The sequence below is a fragment of the Halichoeres trimaculatus genome, unplaced genomic scaffold (assembly GCF_033239565.1).
Source record: "Halichoeres trimaculatus isolate MK-OKI-2021-1 unplaced genomic scaffold, fHalTri1.1 fHalTri1_scaffold_16, whole genome shotgun sequence".
Taxonomy (NCBI): domain Eukaryota; kingdom Metazoa; phylum Chordata; class Actinopteri; order Labriformes; family Labridae; genus Halichoeres; species Halichoeres trimaculatus.
The window spans coordinates 1,597,853-1,618,278 of NW_027437194.1; the positions used below are offsets into that span (position 1 = coordinate 1,597,853).

Genomic DNA, 20,426 nt, shown 5'->3' on the forward strand with positions numbered 1-20,426 from the left:
CAATAGCTTTCAGGAACTTAGATGAAATAAAATTAAACAAAAATAAAATAGAATAAAATAAAATAATTAAATATAAAATACTATAAAACAAAACAAAATAAAATAAAATAAAATATGATAAAATAACATAAATCATATAAAATTAAATTAAATTAAATTAAATAGCACTTAAAACATCAAAATAAAACAAAATAAAAAATGAAGAAAAAAAGAATAAATTGAAATAAAAAAACAAAGACTGAATAAAAAAAAATTCAAACTAAAATAATTCAAAATAAATCTCTGATTTATTAAAATGCAAAATAAAAGAAAATAAAGTACAACAAAATGAAGTAAAATAAAGAAAATCTTATTTAATTTAAATTGAATTTTTAAGAAAATCAAAATAAAAAAAGCAAATGGGAGAAAAAAAATACATCTAAATCAAATAAAACAAACTAAATTTAAATAAAATAAAACAAACTAAATTTAAATAAAATAAAATAATTCAAAATAAAACAAAATCTCTGATTCATTAAATTGCAAAATAAAAGAAAATAAAGTACAACAAAATGAAGTAAAATAAAGAAAATCTTATTTAATTTAAATTGAATTTTTAAGAAAATCAAAATAAAAAAAGCAAATGGGAGAAAAAAAATACATCTAAATCAAATAAAACAAACTAAATTTAAATAAAATAAAACAAACTAAATTTAAATAAAATAAAATAATTCAAAATAAAACAAAATCTCTGATTCATTAAATTGCAAAATAAAAGAAAATAAAGTACAACAAAATGAATAAAATAAAGAAAAATTAATTTAATTTAATTGAATTTAAAAAAAAAATCAAAATAAAAAAATAAGCAAATGGGAGAAAAAAAAGGAATAAATTTAAATAAAATAAAACAAACTTAATTTAAATAAAATAAAATAATTCAAAATACAACAAAATCTCTGATTCATTAAAATGCAAAGACCAGCTGTATGAGGATTTTAGATGTTTGGATACTAATGTTTAAAGTCATAAGGGGATAGTTATATGTTTTGAAAATTATAATTTTGTAAGTCACTCAACTAGAGGTCACCAGCACTTAAAGAGATCAGACTATTTATTTAAAATATGTTTTTAGAGGGAAGGCCCGCAGAAGAAAAATAAGTCAGGTCCCACATTAACCTCAGGGTGCAGCATGACAGACATGAGAAAATGAAGAAAGAGAGCGATCAGCTTCAACATTAAAATGGAAGAAAAACGAACTGGTGTGTTCCCTGGCTCCAAACCGTGGCTGCTGAAACCTTTCTGTTCTCTGTGCTGGTCCCCATCACGGTGGGGATGGTGTTTGTCAGTGATGGCTGTTATTACTGTCAGTCAGACGCTCTTGTTTTCACACCTCTTGTTTAAGTGCTGCTTTACCAGCACAGAAAGTTGCCAGGCAATATTTACTTTCTGCAGAAGAGAAACCTGATGGTGTCAGTGAACTATCTCCTGTTAGTCAGCGCCACCCTGAATACGGCCACTCTCTCAGCTCTCTGTCAGCCAAAGCAGCCCGCCCACAGGATGCACGCTGTGAGGAGTCCACACACACACACACACACGACAACAGAAACACACACCTCACAGGGATGCAAAGGCTCAGTAAAAAAACAAACCCTCCAAACTCTTCTCACCTTGAACAGGGTGTTTAGATAACGCCTAAGAGCGGCGGCGTCTCAGCCTGGCTGAACTGCTTTATCCTAACGCCTAACTTGAGGGAGGAGAGGAGATAATAAGCTGCTGTTGCCATGGAGATTCTTTGACATCTTTCAGACATCTCTCTAATCCCAGGGCTCGGGGGTTTAAAGTCTGTTTTGACAAAGTGAAAGGTGTTTTTCGTGCTCTGCTGTGTCTAATAACACTGTCACACCCAGAACCCTGCAGACCGTCACACCGTACCTTTTCTTTCTCCTCCAGATCAAACTCCACAGGTTGATCGTCATCTGCTTCCCTTTTGGGCCGTACGTACGCAGGCGGCGTCAGCTGATGGGTCTTGTCCAGGTCTTCCGGCTCAACTCCTTTCCCGTCCCGTAACCTGGACCACGCCTCCTGGTTGACCTTACAATCATCCCTGCCCGATGCTGAGGCCTGCTGGGAGGTGGACGGGCCTGCGCTGGTTTCCGTCTCCTCTTTCTCTGCCTCCTCGGCGTCTTTTTCGTCAGGAGCGGCCGACGATTTGGCTTCGGCTTCCGCTTCGTCTTCCTCGGCCTGTTTGGCGATGGCGCGGTCTTTGATTCCCGCTTGGAAGGCGGAGACGACGGCGTTGCATTTCTGCACCTTCTCCACCTGCTGCTTCTTTGACATCAGCACTCCCATGGCTGCAGAGGTAAGAGGGACAGACACAGAGAACAGTTACACAAGAGCGCTAACATCCATTCTCTTAAGGATCATTGCGTGCGAAACGCAAAATCACTTAGCCACAAAATTCAGTCATATTAATCCAGTGTTTGCAGAATAAAATATGCTCCATAGCACCCCCTTGTGACTAAAAACTACAACCCCTTGAGATACTTTCAGCAAGCCCGGAAATTTTCTCTTACGACTATCGTGAATTCCCAACTGGAAGTTCACTATTTGGACTTAAACATTGGATTTTGACAATTTCTAGGCTACCTATTTCAATGATCTAGTCCAAGGTTTTTTGTCGGATCAACTCCAAACTTGGCTTGTGTATACTAGACGAATTAAAGATGAAAAGTTGTTCGTGGATTTTTCGTAACTTAATGGGCGTGGCCAGAACAAGACCTCAAAGTTCGTCATTTTTTCAACTTTGTCCGATCTTGACGAAAACAGACACACATGTTCAGTGTAACAGCCCAGACACATCCATGTCATTATTTTCACCATAAAGTACAGCGCCCCCAAATGGCAACAGGAAGAATTGCAGTAACACACGTACGTATTTCAACCAGCTGCTCTCAGGTTTTTCATCTAATCAACTCCAAACTTGGCTTGTTTATGCTACACACATTGAGGATAAAAAGTTATTAATACATTTTCTGTAACTCGATGGGCGTGGCCACAAATTACCGTATAATTTGACCATTTCAGATGCTTCATGAACACTTTAGTAGCTCTCTTGTACAATGTTGGATCAGGACCAAAATGCACACAAGTGTTCACCATCACAGCCTGAGTGCATTTCTATCACTGGTTTTGCAAAAATTAATGCTCCATAGCGCCACCCAGGGGTTTAAAACTGCAGTCCTTCCAACTTTGAGCTACAGCCCTGAAATTTTTCGCCTAGACCTACAAAAAAGTCTCCCAAGACCATTGAGAATTCTAAACAGTAAGTTCCCTATTTGGACTTCTGAACTTCTGTCTTCTTGAACATCAGATTTTGACGATTTCTAGGCTACCTATGTCAACGATCTAGTCCGAGGTTTTTTGTCTGATCAACTCCAAACTTGGCTTGCTTAAACTAGACACATTGAAAATGAAAATTTGATTGTGGATTTTTTGTAACTTAATGGGCGTGGCCAGGACAAGACCTCAAAGTTCTGCATTTTTTCAACTTTGTTCGATCTTGACAAAAACGGACACACAAGTTCAGTGTAACAGCCTGGACGCATCCATGTCATTATTTTTATCAGAAAGTACAGCACCCGCAAATGGCAACAGGAAGTTGTTACATTTTTGGGTATGTATTTGAATGAACTACATCTATGTTTCTCGTGTCATCAACTCCGAACTTACCTTGTGCATTCTAAACACATTGATGATGAAAAGTTATTAACAGATTTTTTGTCACTCAATGGGTGCGGCCACAACAGGCTGCCAAAGCTGACTATTTTTGGTCTGTCACAGTTTGACTGTATCTCCTTACTTCTTTTCCGATTGAAGTAGAGCAACCCCTGTGAACAGGAAGTCATGTGTTTTACTGTGGAATTTAAAACTCCTTATTTTTTTTACTTTTTCTTTCAAGAGTGTGTCGATGGTGCTGCTTCAAACTCTGATATCTCTTCATGAACCATCAAGTCATTGTAACTCTTACATACAAGGTCCAATCTGCTTCAGATTTCACACACACCATCAAGGTCCATCTAACAACACTTCTGTAACTTAAAACCTCTGCAAACCCGGGTGCACCAACAGGCGAGGGTCTTCTTATCGCTGCTTGCAGCTTTAATGTAGTTAGCTACCAGGGAAAGTAATTTTTGTGTTACCTTTTTGAAAAACCTTTAATTTTGCTAAAGAAGTCCGTTTTTGAGCAGGTTTTGCTTTGGCACATAATGTTCACCTGCTAACTCTCCTGACACCCCCCTTCCCTGGAGTTGGTTTGATCCAAAGACGCTACATGAGATCCTCTCTGACTGCAGTTACACAGACGCACACAGGTAGCTGTGAGATATTTGTTGCTGAAAAGTTGACTGTGTTTACATAAATTAATTGTAAGTCAATCAACAAATAATCTCCTAATCAATGTGCTTTGCCAGTTTTTATCTGATTCATTGGTGATCTTGTCACACCCTGTTGGGACTCTGTTTCCCATAACCCCCCATTAACCTTACATCATCCCGAACATAACATCTCACAGCAAAGGTCTGTTATTTTCCAATAGAAGACCTCTAGAGAGCCCACTGGGTCAAAGGTGTGGGGCTCTGACCTCAGGCTCTCAAGGACCAACTGTAATTTTAAAAAATTAGCCGAGAGGCAGGAAAGAGGAAAAAAAAGAGTTTGAATTGAATAAGGTGGAATAAACATGTAACAACGCATGGTATCGATGCAGCGCTGCTGAAAGAAAAGTGAACTGTGTCTGAGGGTTACAAAGCAGTGAGACAAACAGTGATCTGATCTGATTAAGGCCACAGAGTTAACAAAGACTACTTTGAACAGAGAGCGTCACAGATGTCTGTTACATGGAAAAAAATACAATTATTCCTGAATCAATAGAATCCTCCTAAAAGCAATCTCAGGTTATTGATTCTCTACGTTAGTTTTCGTGTAATGAGCAGGAACTGCGTCATGTCAGGCTCGCTCAGGGTCAGAGGTCAGCCCTGCTCGTCTTTTGTGTCTCATCCTGAGAACGTGTTCCTCGTAGAAAGAATCCAATCAAGGACTTTGGTTTTTAGAGTCTTTGACGCTGTTGGTTTGCAACACAAAGACGGCCTTAGGGCTCAACGTTAAATATGGATCTGGATACAAACGGAGCTTTCTGTCTGTGCTCTGTGTTCATTTCGTCTGTTTTTCTGCATGTTTCCATTGAGCTTTAAGATACGGGTGAAACAGAGCAGAACCACCAGAAACCAGGGGTGGGAGAAAAAATAAAATATTGTAATATCAGGATGTCTTTTGTTTATTGATTTCAAATCTTTTTTTATTTAATTATTATTTATTTTGTTTATTTAATTACTCCATTTTGGTCTGATAAGAGTCACATCTCCTAAATAAATCTAAAACAAATGTGTGTTATTTTGGAAAATATGGCTCTTGAGACAGTCTGTAGATATAACCAAAATTTCAAAAAATCTCAAAAATTGAAAATAACAATAACAAAAAAATGTTGTGAAAAAAATGTAAAAAAATGCTATTTATTTAAATATTACTTAATTATTTATTCATGCGTGTATTAAATTATCATTATTATTTTTTACTTTTATTTAGATAATTGGGGTATATTATCCAGACATATAGAGTTTAGGAAACAGTGAGACAGATTTAGTGGTTTTCAGACTGGGGGAGGTAATGGAAACATGCAAAAAATGTACAATACCATTGTAGTCCAGGTGCCTTGGTTTTGAGCGTACAGAACAACTTTGACCCGGATAAGCCAGACTTTACATGGACATCATAATCACAGTGGCTTTAGCATCGTATTTAGCAGTTAGCATCTCGTATCTGATGCACAGAAAATACGCTGTCATTTGTTTTATCTCCGTTTTCCACCGGCGCCCAGATTCTTATATCCCCCATTAGTATTATTCACCATCCTCCAAGCAAACAGCCTCATCCTGTTCAGTATCTACACCGTCGTGAGGATTGAACTGTGTAATGAAACTCTCGTACTGAGCTAACAGAAATATGGAAACCACACATAATGATGACGGGAGTTCAGGGACGTTGTTGCTGAAAGAATGAGATGAGGGAGGTCTAAAGGCCCGAGGTGATCAGGGACGACACGCTGATGCATAATGTGAAGGAGAGAGAGGATGTTTTCATTGAATGGTGATTTTATTCCTGTAAGATTCTTCCTCTTATTGCAAACTTCCATCTTATCAAACCAGTTTATCAGACTGATCATCACTCTGCTCGTTACTGTTCATTTCCATCGGCTCATCTTTTGTTTCCCACCTTGATGACCTTCTTCCCTGAGGGTTGTACAGGAAAGTGAGCTTCAGGGGTTCAGGGCTTCATGATGATCAGATCTGTATTCCCAACATGACCTGCTCTGAAATGTCTTTATATTTTTTCCTGAACACATTCAGAGTAACATCTGAAAGATTAAAACTACCATCATGCTCACGGTGAAGATACTTTAAAGACAGGCGCTGATTCTGGAGGAACAGTTTCTTCGTTTAGTAATATCTCGCACTGATCTCATAAAAAAGATGTAGGCCTACATTTTTAATCAGCTCAGCTGCAGCTCTGACGGTTTCAGTCTGAGTTATGTTACTTTACTTTTTGATACCATGTTTTGCTTGAACTGGGTAGAATCCCTCCCTGCTGGCAGCTGTTCATGTTTACCACTGGTCACAAACCCCATGATTCATCAACACATTCATGACAAAGAACAGATATAAAGTTTGTTTATCCTGTAGACACCAGCGTGTTTGAATGTTTGCACCAATCTCCAGATGAAGCTTCAGTGAAGCCATCCCTTATGGAAGAAAAATATATTGCAGCGTACTGGAAAATAACATGTCATATATTAGGTTATATATTCCCATATATGAGATTTAGCATTTATATTTTCCAATATATTGCAATGTATGGAAAGCGGCAATCATTTGTATATATTGCAATATATTTCATGAATATATAATACATTGTATATGTGCCCTCAATATATTATTCCATGTGTATCATAATATATCAATCATATATTACAATATGTTTCAAAAAATATATATTGGTACAAATATGTTTCTCTATTTTATATCTATATATATATATATATATATATATATATATATATATATATATATATATATATATATATATATATATATATATATATATATATATATATATATATATGTATGGTTATATATATATATATATATGTATGGTTATATATATATATATATATATATATATATATATATATATATATATATATATATATATATATATATATATATATATATATATATATATATATATTACACTTTATTGCAATGTATGGAAAGCGGCAATCATTTGTATATATTGCAATATATTTCATGAATATATAATATATTGTATATGTGCCCTCAATATATTATTCCATGTGTATCATAATATATCAATTATATATAACAATACGTTTCAAAAAATATATATTTGTACAAATATTTTTCTTTCGTAAGGGATTTCTCCTCCCTTTACCTCCTTTTTAAACCATGTTACAGTCACTGTCAACATACTTCCATGCATCCTTTACGTTGGCATTGCTGTTAACCTAAACATCCACCAGGGGGCGCACCCCAGAGTCAAGGTATATGACGACAACAAACTCAAAAACAAACATGGCGGCTGTGGAGGAGGCTTTGCTAATGTACATTGTGCATAAAAAAAACTAAAAACGGAGGCAGTGGTCGCTGAGGCCGTTAAACACATCACAAAAGTACCTCTGTTATTTTTTTCTTGGTCATGTCTTACTAAAGCTACGTATCAGGAAGTAACAGAAAAGTCAAAATGAAAGAAAAGGTTAAAGGTCTGGTCTGCAGAAAATTTGGATCCTTTTTAGAAAACATGGTATACAAACTTGGCTTCACGTCAATATAAATTCAAAGGAATGTAATTTTTGCATTTTTTAAAGGTTCAAAAATATTTTCATTCTTGCAAATTTTTTAAGTTCCAATATTTTTTTTTATATCTTCAGACAATGTCGAACAGTGATTCGCAACACGCAGAGCAGAAAGTGCCTTTTTTACTTTGATGAACTGAAAGGATTCACTTTGGTTGCGTTTGTGTGTGTTTGTCTGAAAAAGCAGAAGTCGTCCCTTAATGATTCATCACATTGATTGTGCAGAGATGTATGTGAAGTCACCTTTCACCTTTCACCTGTGGGCCACTGTGACAGCTCACCTGTAAACTGACTGCTAATAACGCCACAGTAAAGCCAGGGGGCAGGTTAGCTCAGGGTTCAGAGCATCCATGGAGGATTTACCTTCAGCGTGCGTGCTCTCCGTATGAAATGTGTGCTTCATTATAATGATCCCACAGCAGACTCCTCATAGGCAGCATCAATCACCACAACCTGCTGAGCTCAGCTGATGTGTCTCTGTATTCCTGCCTGTTCATCGCAGGAAATGACTCTGGATAACGGAGGATAAGATCATCTTCATTAGTTCCCCTGGAGTACGTTATGAGCTGCAGTCTTCCTGCAGGTCCTCAGTAAGATGCTGAGCGAACACCTTCAGACTGATGAGGAAAATGCAGATTCATTTATTTATTTATTTAGTTTGAAGGAACGGAGGAAGAAATGATGTCAAGGCAGAGGTAGCTTAGATTTAAGTCAATGTGTCGGCTCACACTGGATCAGGTCAACATGCAACAGAGCGGAGCTGCAGCAGAGACACATCTGGTGTGTCCCTGCGAGTGTCTTTACAACCCAACAGCATGTTGAGGCTTTAAGATACCAAACTACCACTGTGAAAGAGACTGCTGGATGTCTTTCAGTGAATAAAGAAAGCTTTGTTTAAACTTCTCCAGCTTTAAACAAGTCCCTTATTGTTGCTATTTTTGGAAAGAGCTCATCCTTAATCTGTTTGTGTTGTATCGCTGCATGTTTGTTTGACTTTGGGACTAAAAGAGTGGCCTAAATTCACAGTATACAGATCATAATATTATTTACAAGATATTTCTAAGGATAAAGCTGTTCCCCTTTCTTTTCTTTACTAATACGTCAGATTATTCAGCGGTAATTTGTGCTTTACTTGTTCGTAAACAAAGATTCAAAGTGGACTCTTCCTCCTTGGCTCAGTGCCAGCTGCAGCCCACACCCACAAACTCCAACCGAAGCTACGTGGACACACTCTCTAGCCCAGCAATCACCTGTAGCATCACATTTCTACGTGGGAGAGACTCAAGAGCCATGCACCTGACTTAGCATGTTAGCACAAGCTAACCACAGGTATTTGACACATACCTGGTTAGCAGAAAGCTAACTTGTGACGCTCTTTGTCTCGTGCTGCTCTACAAATTTGTGAAAGTCGAGCCAAGCTTCACCCTTGTTTAGGAAAGAGCTTTATCTGATTTGAGTTTCATTTCACTTTGGTTGTTTTTCTTTCTCCGTGCTACGTCTGCTAGCATAGCCGCTCTGGTTAGCCTCTTCCACTTGGCTAATGTGGCTAATCACCACATTAAGCCACTTGTGCACTTTGGGCTCTGTGATTGGATTTTGAGATAACTACATCTACTCTCTGCCCAGAAACGTCCCAAATAAATCAAAACATCAACATCCAGGCAGAGGAGGGGGTTGAGGCAAACGCAGACACTGACACACATGTATATAGGCCCATATGTAACAACTAAGCAAGCTTATTTTATTTTTTGGGGAAAACCCTACATGTGCAATATTTTTTTAAACCATGTAAGGGGAAAAAATGTTAATTAGTCTTTATCTATTTATTTATATTTGATTAGGAAAGAGCACATCAATGTAAATATGTTGGAATTAGCACAATAGCTAAATTCAATCTGTTGTCATACGACAGGTAATAACAAAAAGGAGAAAAGCAGATTAAAGTAACAGAAAAAAAGCATGAAAAAACAGTTTTATCAAACAAGATTGACACAAAAACAACAAATAACTCACAAAAAGAAAGAAAGAGAAGCAGAAAAAGAAACGAAAATAAAGATGTTAAACTTACTTGGTGATAATTTCCAAGCCTGTGTGACACTTGTAAATTGTATTATTGCAAAAAGGCGCCTCCCATTGATTCAAGTTGATTACATGGTGCTTATGGACATGTGTCTTAGTGCTCAAATTCAATCCCGTCCATCCACGGAGCTCATAAGTGCTTCAGTGAAATCTGATCCCGTTCATCCAGAGTGAAATGGGAGTAATTCGCTCTCTGCCTCTCAGACTCAGACGCTAATAGCCTGCCAGGCCTTATGTTGCTGCTCCTGCTGCATGTGGACTCCAGCTCCATGGGCTGAGGAAAACACACAGCTCTGGGTGCACTGTCTCTGGTTTCATGTGTTTGAGCCATGACACACATACAAATGAATGAATGATCAGAAGTGAAGGAGAATCAAATTTAACCACAGCTTAATGAAAATGATCACACATGTGCTGGTCTGGTTTAAGATGGTTAGATGATCAATTTTAAAATTTTGAATCAACATTTACCCTTGTAACAAATTAATTGCCAAATTTGCTGAAGATAAATCAGAGTCCATTTCGCATGTTTCTGTTTGCCCATTATTGTCTACATTTTGAGGAGACGCAAGAAAATTAATCTATGAGCGAAGTAGACGCTCCATCACGACCCAAAGATATTACTTAAAAACTTGAATGTACTGATTAAACCAGTTAGCTTTATAACAAATCTTGTGATTCGGATGGTAAATTTCACATTCATTTTCAGTAACCCCAAATATGCTAATTTTTTAATGTAAAATATTCAAATTATAATTCTTATTTTACGTCATTTTTCTGTTTGATTTAAATGTATTATTTCTTAAGTTTATGTGTAACATTGTGAGTAAATAAAATTCTATACAGTTAAAATCTAGAGATAATTATCTAAAAGAAACAAATTCAGATTTATAAAATTGAACATGTGATGTCTTAGTGATTCTATCATTAATAAGATGGCAGAAATAATAACAAAAAAATTGCAAATTAAGAAAAACGAAACTCAAAAATGTTCAAAATATGTAAAATTAAAAAAAATCTAAAAATCTAAAAATATGAAATACTTTGTGTCTAATGTAGCTCATTCTTAGGTAAATATTTTATTTCATTATTTTTTATCAGATTTTAGTTTTCTATTTGATTTAAATTTATTATTTTTTAAGTTTATGTGTAATAAAGTGAGTTTATTAAATTCTATATATTACAATTTTTATGGTTACAATCTAGTGATAATTATTTAAAAGTTAAAAAAATCGAGATTTACAAAATTGTACATGTGACATCTTATTTTTTTATTAATAAAGTAGCAGAAATAATAAAAAAGATTTTTTTTAAATTGTGTTTTTAAAAAAAATATTTAAATTTAAAAAAGTTCAAAATTTTAAATATTTTTAAAAATTTATATAAAAAAAAATGTTAAAAAATTTGCAAATATTTCAAACAGCTCTGAACTTAAAAAAAAATCAAAAAATTAAAACAATTGTGAAATTTAATAAATATTTTAAATTGAATTTAATAACTTATGTTGATAATTCTGCTTAGCTTATCGTTTGTGGATGTTTGCTAATGTCTTACCACATATTAAGCCGGCACGTTGTCAGTTCAATGAATCCATTCACACAGAATTAAAATCTGTATTTTCCTCCACATTTGTCTTTTTGTAGATTTAGTTATCTTCCCAGGGCTGTAACATGTGATTTTATTTAGTGTCAGTGACTTCAATCATCAATACCCTCTGTAGGATAAATTGAAATTCTTTATTTCAGTAATATTTTATTAAAGCTACAAGGAGCCACTGCCACTTGGTGTGTATAGTTGAATAGAGTTCTACATTGGACATAAAAAACTAAAAAAAACTTTGAAAATGTATAACTGGCTGCAGGTTAGCTCTCCTCTGGCTGACAGTGTTGGTTTTATACCTTTTTTTAAACCAACACTGAGAAGTGACAAAATGAAGCACTCTCCACAACACGCTAAAACCCCTCGTTGTGTGTCGCTGATGGACTCTATTGTTTCCTGCTGAACAACAGGAAGTGGTGCTCAGAGGACAGAAAAGGGAACATTTGCAGCTGATGGCAGAAATCATTCAGTTAAAGGTGAGACCAGCTCCTCTCCCTGGTTATGTTGGCCCGCCGCCAAGCTTTGCACTGTGGGAAAATTCTTCCATCCTAATTGTCATCCTCAAGGACTACCACTTCATTTCAAAGGTCAGTCCTCCTGGTAACAACGCCGTCCTGCAGTCTAATGAACGACAGCGACATGGTGAGAATACACAATGATTTCAGCACACCTGTAAGCTCGTGGAGTAGTGGAAAGACTGTTATCATATCCACGGGAGTGACGGTTAGCTCAGCAGGTTGTCTTTAGCATTTAGCTTAGCTGAGAGGCTCTGCTCTGTTATTAGATAGCAGAAGTGGCTGGAGTGACTTTTTAAATCACAGGGAGGGAAAGGAAGCTAGGAGCCGACTTTATCCAGCTGAGGTTTGGATTGTCCACTTGTTCTGGGAGATTGATCTGGGATAAAATACAGAAACAGCTGCATCAGTTAAATTAAATTTAAGATTTGATATTTAAGTAGAAGAATATTGAGAAGAGTGGACATGCAACATGCAAAAAGTGCTGTAACTGTGGTGGCATCATGTTCAGGTAGAGCTACAGCGACTAGAGCTGCAAAGGGGGGGCACATTTTCAGTTCCTTTACAGAGTTAAGATTTATAAATTTGTTAATATTCTGAATTGTTTTGACATTTACTTGGTTTAATGTTGTCCTCAGGTGGTGCCTTAAATGATCTAAATTGGACAGAGCATTCAGGGAGTTTGGCCTAAAGCATAGATATCCAAGTAAACTAGCATTAAATGTTGTTTTAGCCAAAATTATGCTACAATAGATGTATGATAGCTATTTTTAAAGGTCCCATATGATGCAAAAATCACTTTATTAAGTCTTTTAGTGAAATTTGTGGGTCTTGGTCTTTCCCCCCAGCCCACAAAATGTGATATTTAATGACAAACCTGTAATTTTGGGGATTTGCCGACGTCAGCGATTGGTCCACCAGAGCAGATACCCCTGAACCCCCTCCCAATACCAAAGTTGAAGAGCCATCACTGCTCTGTTTTTGGCTGTAAACAGCCACATAGCTCCATGCTCAAGCTTCCCATCTCAGAAGAAGACAGACTAAGTGTCTAGAGTTCATTTATCAGGAAATGTTCCAGCTACACTCAGTAAAACTGAGCATGTGTGTGCTAGTCACTTCACGGCCGACTGCTTTTCCAACTTTGGACAGTCCAACAGAGGGCTAGCCAATAGACTGGTCCTGAATCCAGGCGCATTACCAACCATCCTCCAACAAACCTGGGACCCTGGAAATGTGAGTATTTTAAATGCTGTGTGCTGTGGAGCAGATGGAAGAGCTTTTCCTCAGTGTCCCCCCTGTCTCTGTGTTAGCTTCAGGATGCTAACTTTAGCTGCAGTTAGCCTGTTGTTTTAGCCTGTAATGTTACGGTAAACCAGCTTCTCTGTTTTCTAAACATTGTGCACTCGGAGCTCGTGGCGCCGCTCTCAGTGACGTGGAAGAGCGGGGCGGTATCAGCGGTGGCTCATTTACATATGAAGGCCACGCCCACTAAATCAGAGCGTTCTGAACAGAGGGGCTATGAGAGCCTGGAAACAATGCTGCTGTGCATGATTTATTGGCTTTTTGGACCAAAACATGTTACTACCATTTCATGAAGACATAAGTGATCCAGATTAAACTGCAGGTATCGATACCACATTGTTTCAAATCTTAAAGGTTTTTCTTCCTGGTCTGGACTGTTGGTCCATCTACAAATGGGAAATAAAAACCTTGAATCCTTGGATGTAGAAGCCAACTTTGTGATTACCTCTAATCTGAAACAGGGTGTGACAAAGTCAGTCCTCTGTTTACATTAAATCTATTCACATCGTTTTGAGAGGCTTCACCAAATTGGACCAAAGTTGTGAATCTTGCTCAGTGAAAAAGACAAAGTAACACTAGTACAAACAATTTGAAACCTTTGTCAGAAGCTCCCAAACACCTCACACTGACCGAGCAGACGATCTGGGGATCACAGCTCAGGACGGCCCAGTGATTATTGTAGGGACATAATTATCCACTCAAGTGACCTTTGCATTCTGGCTCAGAGCAGCGCTGGCACCAGCAGCCTTCAGATGCCACAGATGCCAGGGGAAAAACCGGCTCATGGACTCGCCTCTTTCATACGAACCCAGGAAAAAAAGACAAAGTTGGAGTTGGTTGATTTGTGAAACGCTGCCACCGCCATTAGATTCTCAATTACTGTGCAGTGCAGATAATGGACTATTCCATTTCAAAGGAGATAAACAACATGAACAAATTGTTCTTTAATGGCCGACAAAGTGGACTGGCTTCACAAACAGAGGAGGCAGAGCAGCACACATAACAATAAACTAAGCACTATTAAAAGCCTCAAGGTCATAGACTACTCCATCAAATCAATAGCAGCGGTAAATAGCAGAAATATACTTTTATTATCCTTTAAAGTCAAGCTCTCATATCTCTGCTCCTCTGCTGGAGGAGAAAAGGAAACAAGGGTTTGCATTCTTCAAACAGAGCTGTAAGCCAAGCAGGACATATCCGAGCTCACAGAAGACCTTGTCATTTTCAGGTTACCTCATGAATTTTAAATAAGGGCTTCATGTTTTTTTCCCCTCCACGCACAAGTTGATTCTGACACAAATGGGTCAGCGCCTGGCTTTGATACCGACTTATTACACAGAGCTGAGGAACCTGCCGCTCGCCTGCTCTGCAACGCTGGGACGCCAGAGCGTTTGACCACAAACCTGTCAAACTGCTCAGGTGGTTTTTATTGGATGAGTGGCAGCAGCGTTTGTGAAGCACAACACCTGCTCTTTATGCTCACATCACTGAGGTGTTATATTTAAATCTGTATCTGCAGAGAGACAGATCCTTTTAGACAAACACACCACGTCAGTCAAAACGAAACCATACGCTCGTAGCTTTACTCATCAAATATTCTCTGATTGCTTAAACCAGCTGGAAAGAAAAGGGACAGAAGAGCAGAAGAAAGATAAACAGGAGAGCGATAGAGCACGAGCTAAAGGCTAAAAGGGCTAAACTGTTTGTGCTAATGTTGCCTCCAACCCAGTAAGTGGGTCTGTTCAAACTTGAGAGTCTATCAATAAAATGAAGAGTGAGGTTACGTTAGCTCTGATTGGTACTTGGCACTGACAGTTAGCTTGCTGTCAAATTAGCCTACAGATATGTCGTAGCACTGGGCTGCTAGTAGCGCTACATATAGCCGGCTACTGACGTACGTATGGCTGATAAATCCCTTACCTCGTGGCGTTGTATCTGGAAAAAGTTGACTCAAACAAAGTAAATTTGTTCCAAAACAAACACTCATCTTTACGACAGTTGTTTGTGAGACTCCGGGCCAGAAGGTGGCGCTGCAGTCCAATTAAAACAGATTTTCCACTTGTCACAAAGTTCATTATCTACCTTTTTAGATAACATTCTCTTTTTGAGCTGAATTCATTGTATTTTGCTCTTCTGTTGTCTTGTACAAACTTTTCTTTTTCACTGTTTTTGAAACACTTGAAGTCATATTCAATGTAACATTCATGTACCTGACTTGAAAACAAAGTGCTTCTAGTTTTAGGGATAGACCGATTATCAGCCGGCCGATTATCAAGGCCGATATTTGGCATTTTAGGACATATCAGCATCTACCTTTTTTTAATCCGACAGCCGATATGAAACCTATTCAAAACTGTGTTGTTTCAGCTCTGATGCAGCTGTTTGTCTGCAGTCACTACTCAGTCCCCAGCTCTGTCCCACCCTCTTAACAAAACCCTCAGGAATGTGTTTTTCCGTGTCTTAAAAATGTTAAGAAATGTTTTAAACTGCAGACATTCAGGAGCTGCTTGTTGATGCTTCTCTGCACAGTTTCTCCGTCTACCCTATGGAAGCCCTAGATGGTCAAAACATTTAAAATCAGTCTTGTAAAACCAAACAGAAAATTGATTCAACTGCGTAACATGCCCGTAAAAGGCAGCACAAACTCAGTTCTGTCAAGTTTTTATTTCAGTTACATTGAAAATTTGGAAAACTTTATTTACTGTAGAAAACTTTAACTATTTAGTTTTTAAAGTTTTCATTTAACTTTATAAAACGTGCAGCTCAACCTGGGAGCTGTTTAGTAAACATGTGCTTGAAGGCATTAAATGCAGTTAAGTTTGTAGTGTTCAAAATTTTAATGCTAATATTTTCACTTTGACTGCAAATTAATATCGGCTTCAAATATCAGTATCGGCTCCAAAAATTCATATCGGTCTATCTGTATGTAGTTTGTTACTTAAACTACTGTGACATTGAACTCATGTTGCAAAAAATGTATTGGGTGACGGATGTAATCAATTGATGTAACCAGTGTTTCTTATAAAAAATTAAATCTAATATTGCGGAATAAAAAGTGACAATGAATATGATTTTATCAGTCTACTGCACTGTAAAAATAAAATTAAAAATGATTTAAACTAACTGACCCAAGATTAGAGAGAAAACATTGATGTTTACAGCATCAACACCTATATCATCAAGTTCAAGAATAAGATATTCTGAAAAAAATTAGAGATTATATTAAGTATACAGCGGAGTGGCTCTTCAGCGCCATCTACTGCATTGGAGGTGCGGATGTTGTATTCTACTTCCAACTCTGCTAAATCAAATTTTATTTCTTACAAAAAATCCAGATAAGAGTTGAAATATTACTATTGTATTGAGGTCTAAGTATTGGGACACATAATGTCACATCACAGTGCCCCCCACTGGCCAGGAGGTGAATAGACTCAGAGGATTTGCAGAATTGATATTGAATCAATATTTTTATTCACTCAGAAACTTAACCAGGGAATCAAACCAAAAACCTCTGCAAGGCAACAGCACTCACCCTGCAGTCCTTAACCACCAAATAAACTGATAAAACCAAGTCTCAAACTTTATCCTCCAAATGATATTTGAGGGCAGTTCCAGCTGAAGACGATGGGATGAAACTCCCTCAGGCCTGACTTTCAGACGGCTGCAGCAGCAGCAGCTGCCTCTGCTGCTCTGCTCGGCTTCCAGGACCCCTCTGAATGATTTACATGCCCCTGGATAAAAAAAGATCTGGACCAAGGGGGGATAGAGAGCCGCTCCTCGGGGTTGATCCTGACATATGGCAGAGGAAGTGAGTCTGTAACCCACATTATGGATGAATATCACCAAACAATACGCTGACGATCGGTGTTGTTACATTGTAGTGCTCGTCTTGTGTCTAAAACCTCTTTTCTATTTACTTTACAGAAGTCTATGAAACATTTAAGGATCAATATGCAGTCATTCTCTTGATTCATGTAAGCAACAGAGTGTAAAGCGCCCTCGGATGATGAAGCTCTCAGGAGCATCTCGCTTTAATTAATTATTGATAATTTTGGGGGGAGGTGGCACCAAAGTGCTCTTAAAAACCTCCTGATTTTTTTTTTCCTGCTCCTTCGAGTAATGCGTTTGTAGTCATCCACACTTCACCCTCTTCATTTATCACCACCGGACCATGTGGGCGAAAACATACTTCTTTCTATATCACTTCACAACAACGGCGTTAAACACCCTGAAGTGGCTCGACACGCCGTGTTCAGGCGACTTCTCTTCCAGCTACAGTCGCTCTGTGAACGCTGGGATCAACAGAGGACAAAAACATCATTTTGTCTGATCTATTTCTGTCCAATCACCTGACGGCTCCAGCTCAGAATATGATGATGGAGTCTGAGCTCGACTTTGAACCATATTCTCCTGTAAGCAGCTCTGAGTTAGAGGCCAGCAGGGACAGCTTAGAGTCTGTGTTAGTATTCAGTCCTCTCCTGCCAAAGTGTCACCACAGGGATGTTATTGAGATCTATGGGAGCTCATATAACAGGCATTTATCAGTCCACAGGAAGGAGTCCAGCTCAGCAAAGACACAGACACATCAAAGCTTAATGAGGGGCTTTTTTATTATGACATAAAATACTCTGAGGACAGTCAGAGCAGGTTTTAAGACCTCTTTTTTTCCATTTTTGATGATTGATTTGATGATTGATTGATTTAAAATCAAGCGTTAAAGATGCTGTAAGGAGGGTCTGTTTTAATCAGACTGCCTCGCCCCCTTCTGGCCTGAAGTGTCACGCACACTGTCGTAAAGATGTGCATTTGTTTTGGAATTAAATTTTCTTTGTTGAAGACTTTTTATGGGATAGTACCATAGACCATTAAAAAAATGGACGTCATCTTGCTCAGTTTAAAGTGAGGTCGCCACAAAAACTGCTCCCCCTGGTGGCTGGCTGCAGTATATGTTAAAAAAAAAAAATCCATCTCCCCAGTCATTCCAGATGGGCTGTGGTCAAACTTTAAAAAATTAATACACCTGGTAGAAATGTTTCTCACGTCTGATTGTTGTGGTGATTTGAAGATATCATTTGTCTGTCTTGTGTTCAAGTCCTCTTTTTTTCTGAAAAGTTTCATTTTCATTGGTTATTAGAGGTTAAAAAGGAGGCTTTACATCACGTTTAATGATTATTGACAGTTGACGTTCTGGTGTACTTTTTTCGGGGATTGTAAAATATATCAGGAGGTAGAGTCAGGAAGTGATAACACTCTCAAAAGAGAAAAATAATAATTATTTTTGTCGCCCAGCTCCACTCTGATTCTCCCAGAATCTTAAGTCTGTGGACTCCGTCATTTCTACAACTGTAGCAGGTCTCTTAGTTCTTCGTCCAGGTCCGTTCCTGCCATGTTTGAAGTTTTGATACGATTTTGATTAAATCATTAAATAATTACAAACACAAGTTTCCCTTTCTTTATATCTTAAGCAAAAAACAAATCCAGATTTCAGATTAACCAAACTTTACCAAAGAGAACAAAACTCTCTGTCTGTGCAGTAGAGACTGTGAGGGATTCTGGGAGAATCTGAGTGGAGCTGGGTGACAAAAATATATATATTTTTTCTCTTTCGAGAGTCTAATCACTTCTTGACTCTACCTCCTGACATATTTTAAAATCCCTGAAAAAAATACACAAGAATGGCAGCTTTAAATCATCATTTAACCTTGTTTTTAACCTCGTATAATTAATGAAAACAAAACTTTTCAGAAAAAAAAAAATGGATACAAGGCAGCCAAATGATATCTTCAAATCACCACAACAATCAGACGTGAGAAACATTTCTACCAGGTGGATTAATTTTTTAAAGTTTGACCACAGCCCATCTGGAATGACTGGGGAGATGGATTTTTTGACCTACACTGCAGCCAGCCACCAGGGGGAGCAGTTTTTGTGGTGACCTCACTTCGAGCCGAGCAAGCGAACGTCCATTTTTTTTTACAGTCTATGGTTTGTACCATACGTTAGTAACCAGCTATATGTAGTGCTACTAGCAGCCCAATGCTACCATGTATCTGTAGGCTAACATGTCGACATGCTAACATACAGTACACTGCAAAAAACTGAATTCTTATCAAGTGTTTTTGTCTTATTTCAAGAAAAAGTGTCTTTTTATACTTGATAGGTACCAACTTCGACTATAAGTCAAGAAAATGTCTTATTTTAAGTTATTTGAAGACAAAACAAGGTCTAAATGCTTGTAACAAAAAAACAACAACAAAAAAAAATTTGCTAATGGAACAAGAGAAAAGTCAGGTGTATTAAGACAAATTTTCTAGCAAATTTCTCTTAAAAAAACATGTAATAAGACATTTTTCTGGACTGGTCAGGTTAATGCCGCTCCACGGAAGCGTATTGCATTCACTTGAAGAAAAAAAAAACTCTGGTTTTTCAGAGTAATTTATTATTCTTTTTTTTTTGTGGTAATTAATTTTGTTTTTCTGTTTAATATTTTTTATTGGTTTGTTTTTGTTATAATTATTTCTGTTTTTATGGGTAATTTTTTTGTGGTGTTTAATTTTGTTTTACTGATTAATTTTTTTGTTGATTGTTTTTTGTTATAATTATTTCTGGGGGTTTTTTGAGTATTTTTTTTTTCTGTTTTCAGATTACTTTTTTCCTGTTTTTTTGGGCAATTTTTTCCTGAAGTATCAACATTTTTTTTTTTTTTTTTTTGAGTTCAGAGCACAAATATGGAAGCGTATTGCATTCACTTGATAAGATTTCCGTTGTTTTCCAGTGTAGTTTACGTTAGTGAATCCTGGTTCTGTCCTACCAGAGCTCATCTACCAACTCCAACCTCACCAAGCAGAGATAACGTAACCTGGCTCTTCATTTTATTGCCATTTTGCATTTTTTTAGCCTTTAGCTCGTGTTCTACCTCTTTCCTGTTTATCTTTCTTCTACTCTTCTGTCTTTTTCCATCTGACAGTTTG

The 20,426-nt window shown here is 37.4% G+C and overlaps 1 protein-coding gene across 2 annotated transcripts in view; it reads right to left on the reverse strand.

Moving 5' to 3' along the window:
* phf24 (PHD finger protein 24) overlaps positions 1-20,426 on the reverse strand; it is a 49,645-nt gene that overhangs the window by 27,399 nt on the left and 1,820 nt on the right. For both annotated transcript variants that reach the window (XM_074691083.1, XM_074691084.1), the window contains exon 2: positions 1,912-2,330. In XM_074691083.1, coding sequence (XP_074547184.1) covers positions 1,912-2,328 — 417 coding nt within the window. In that variant the 5' untranslated portion in view covers positions 2,329-2,330. The remainder of the gene's footprint in view (positions 1-1,911; positions 2,331-20,426) is intronic.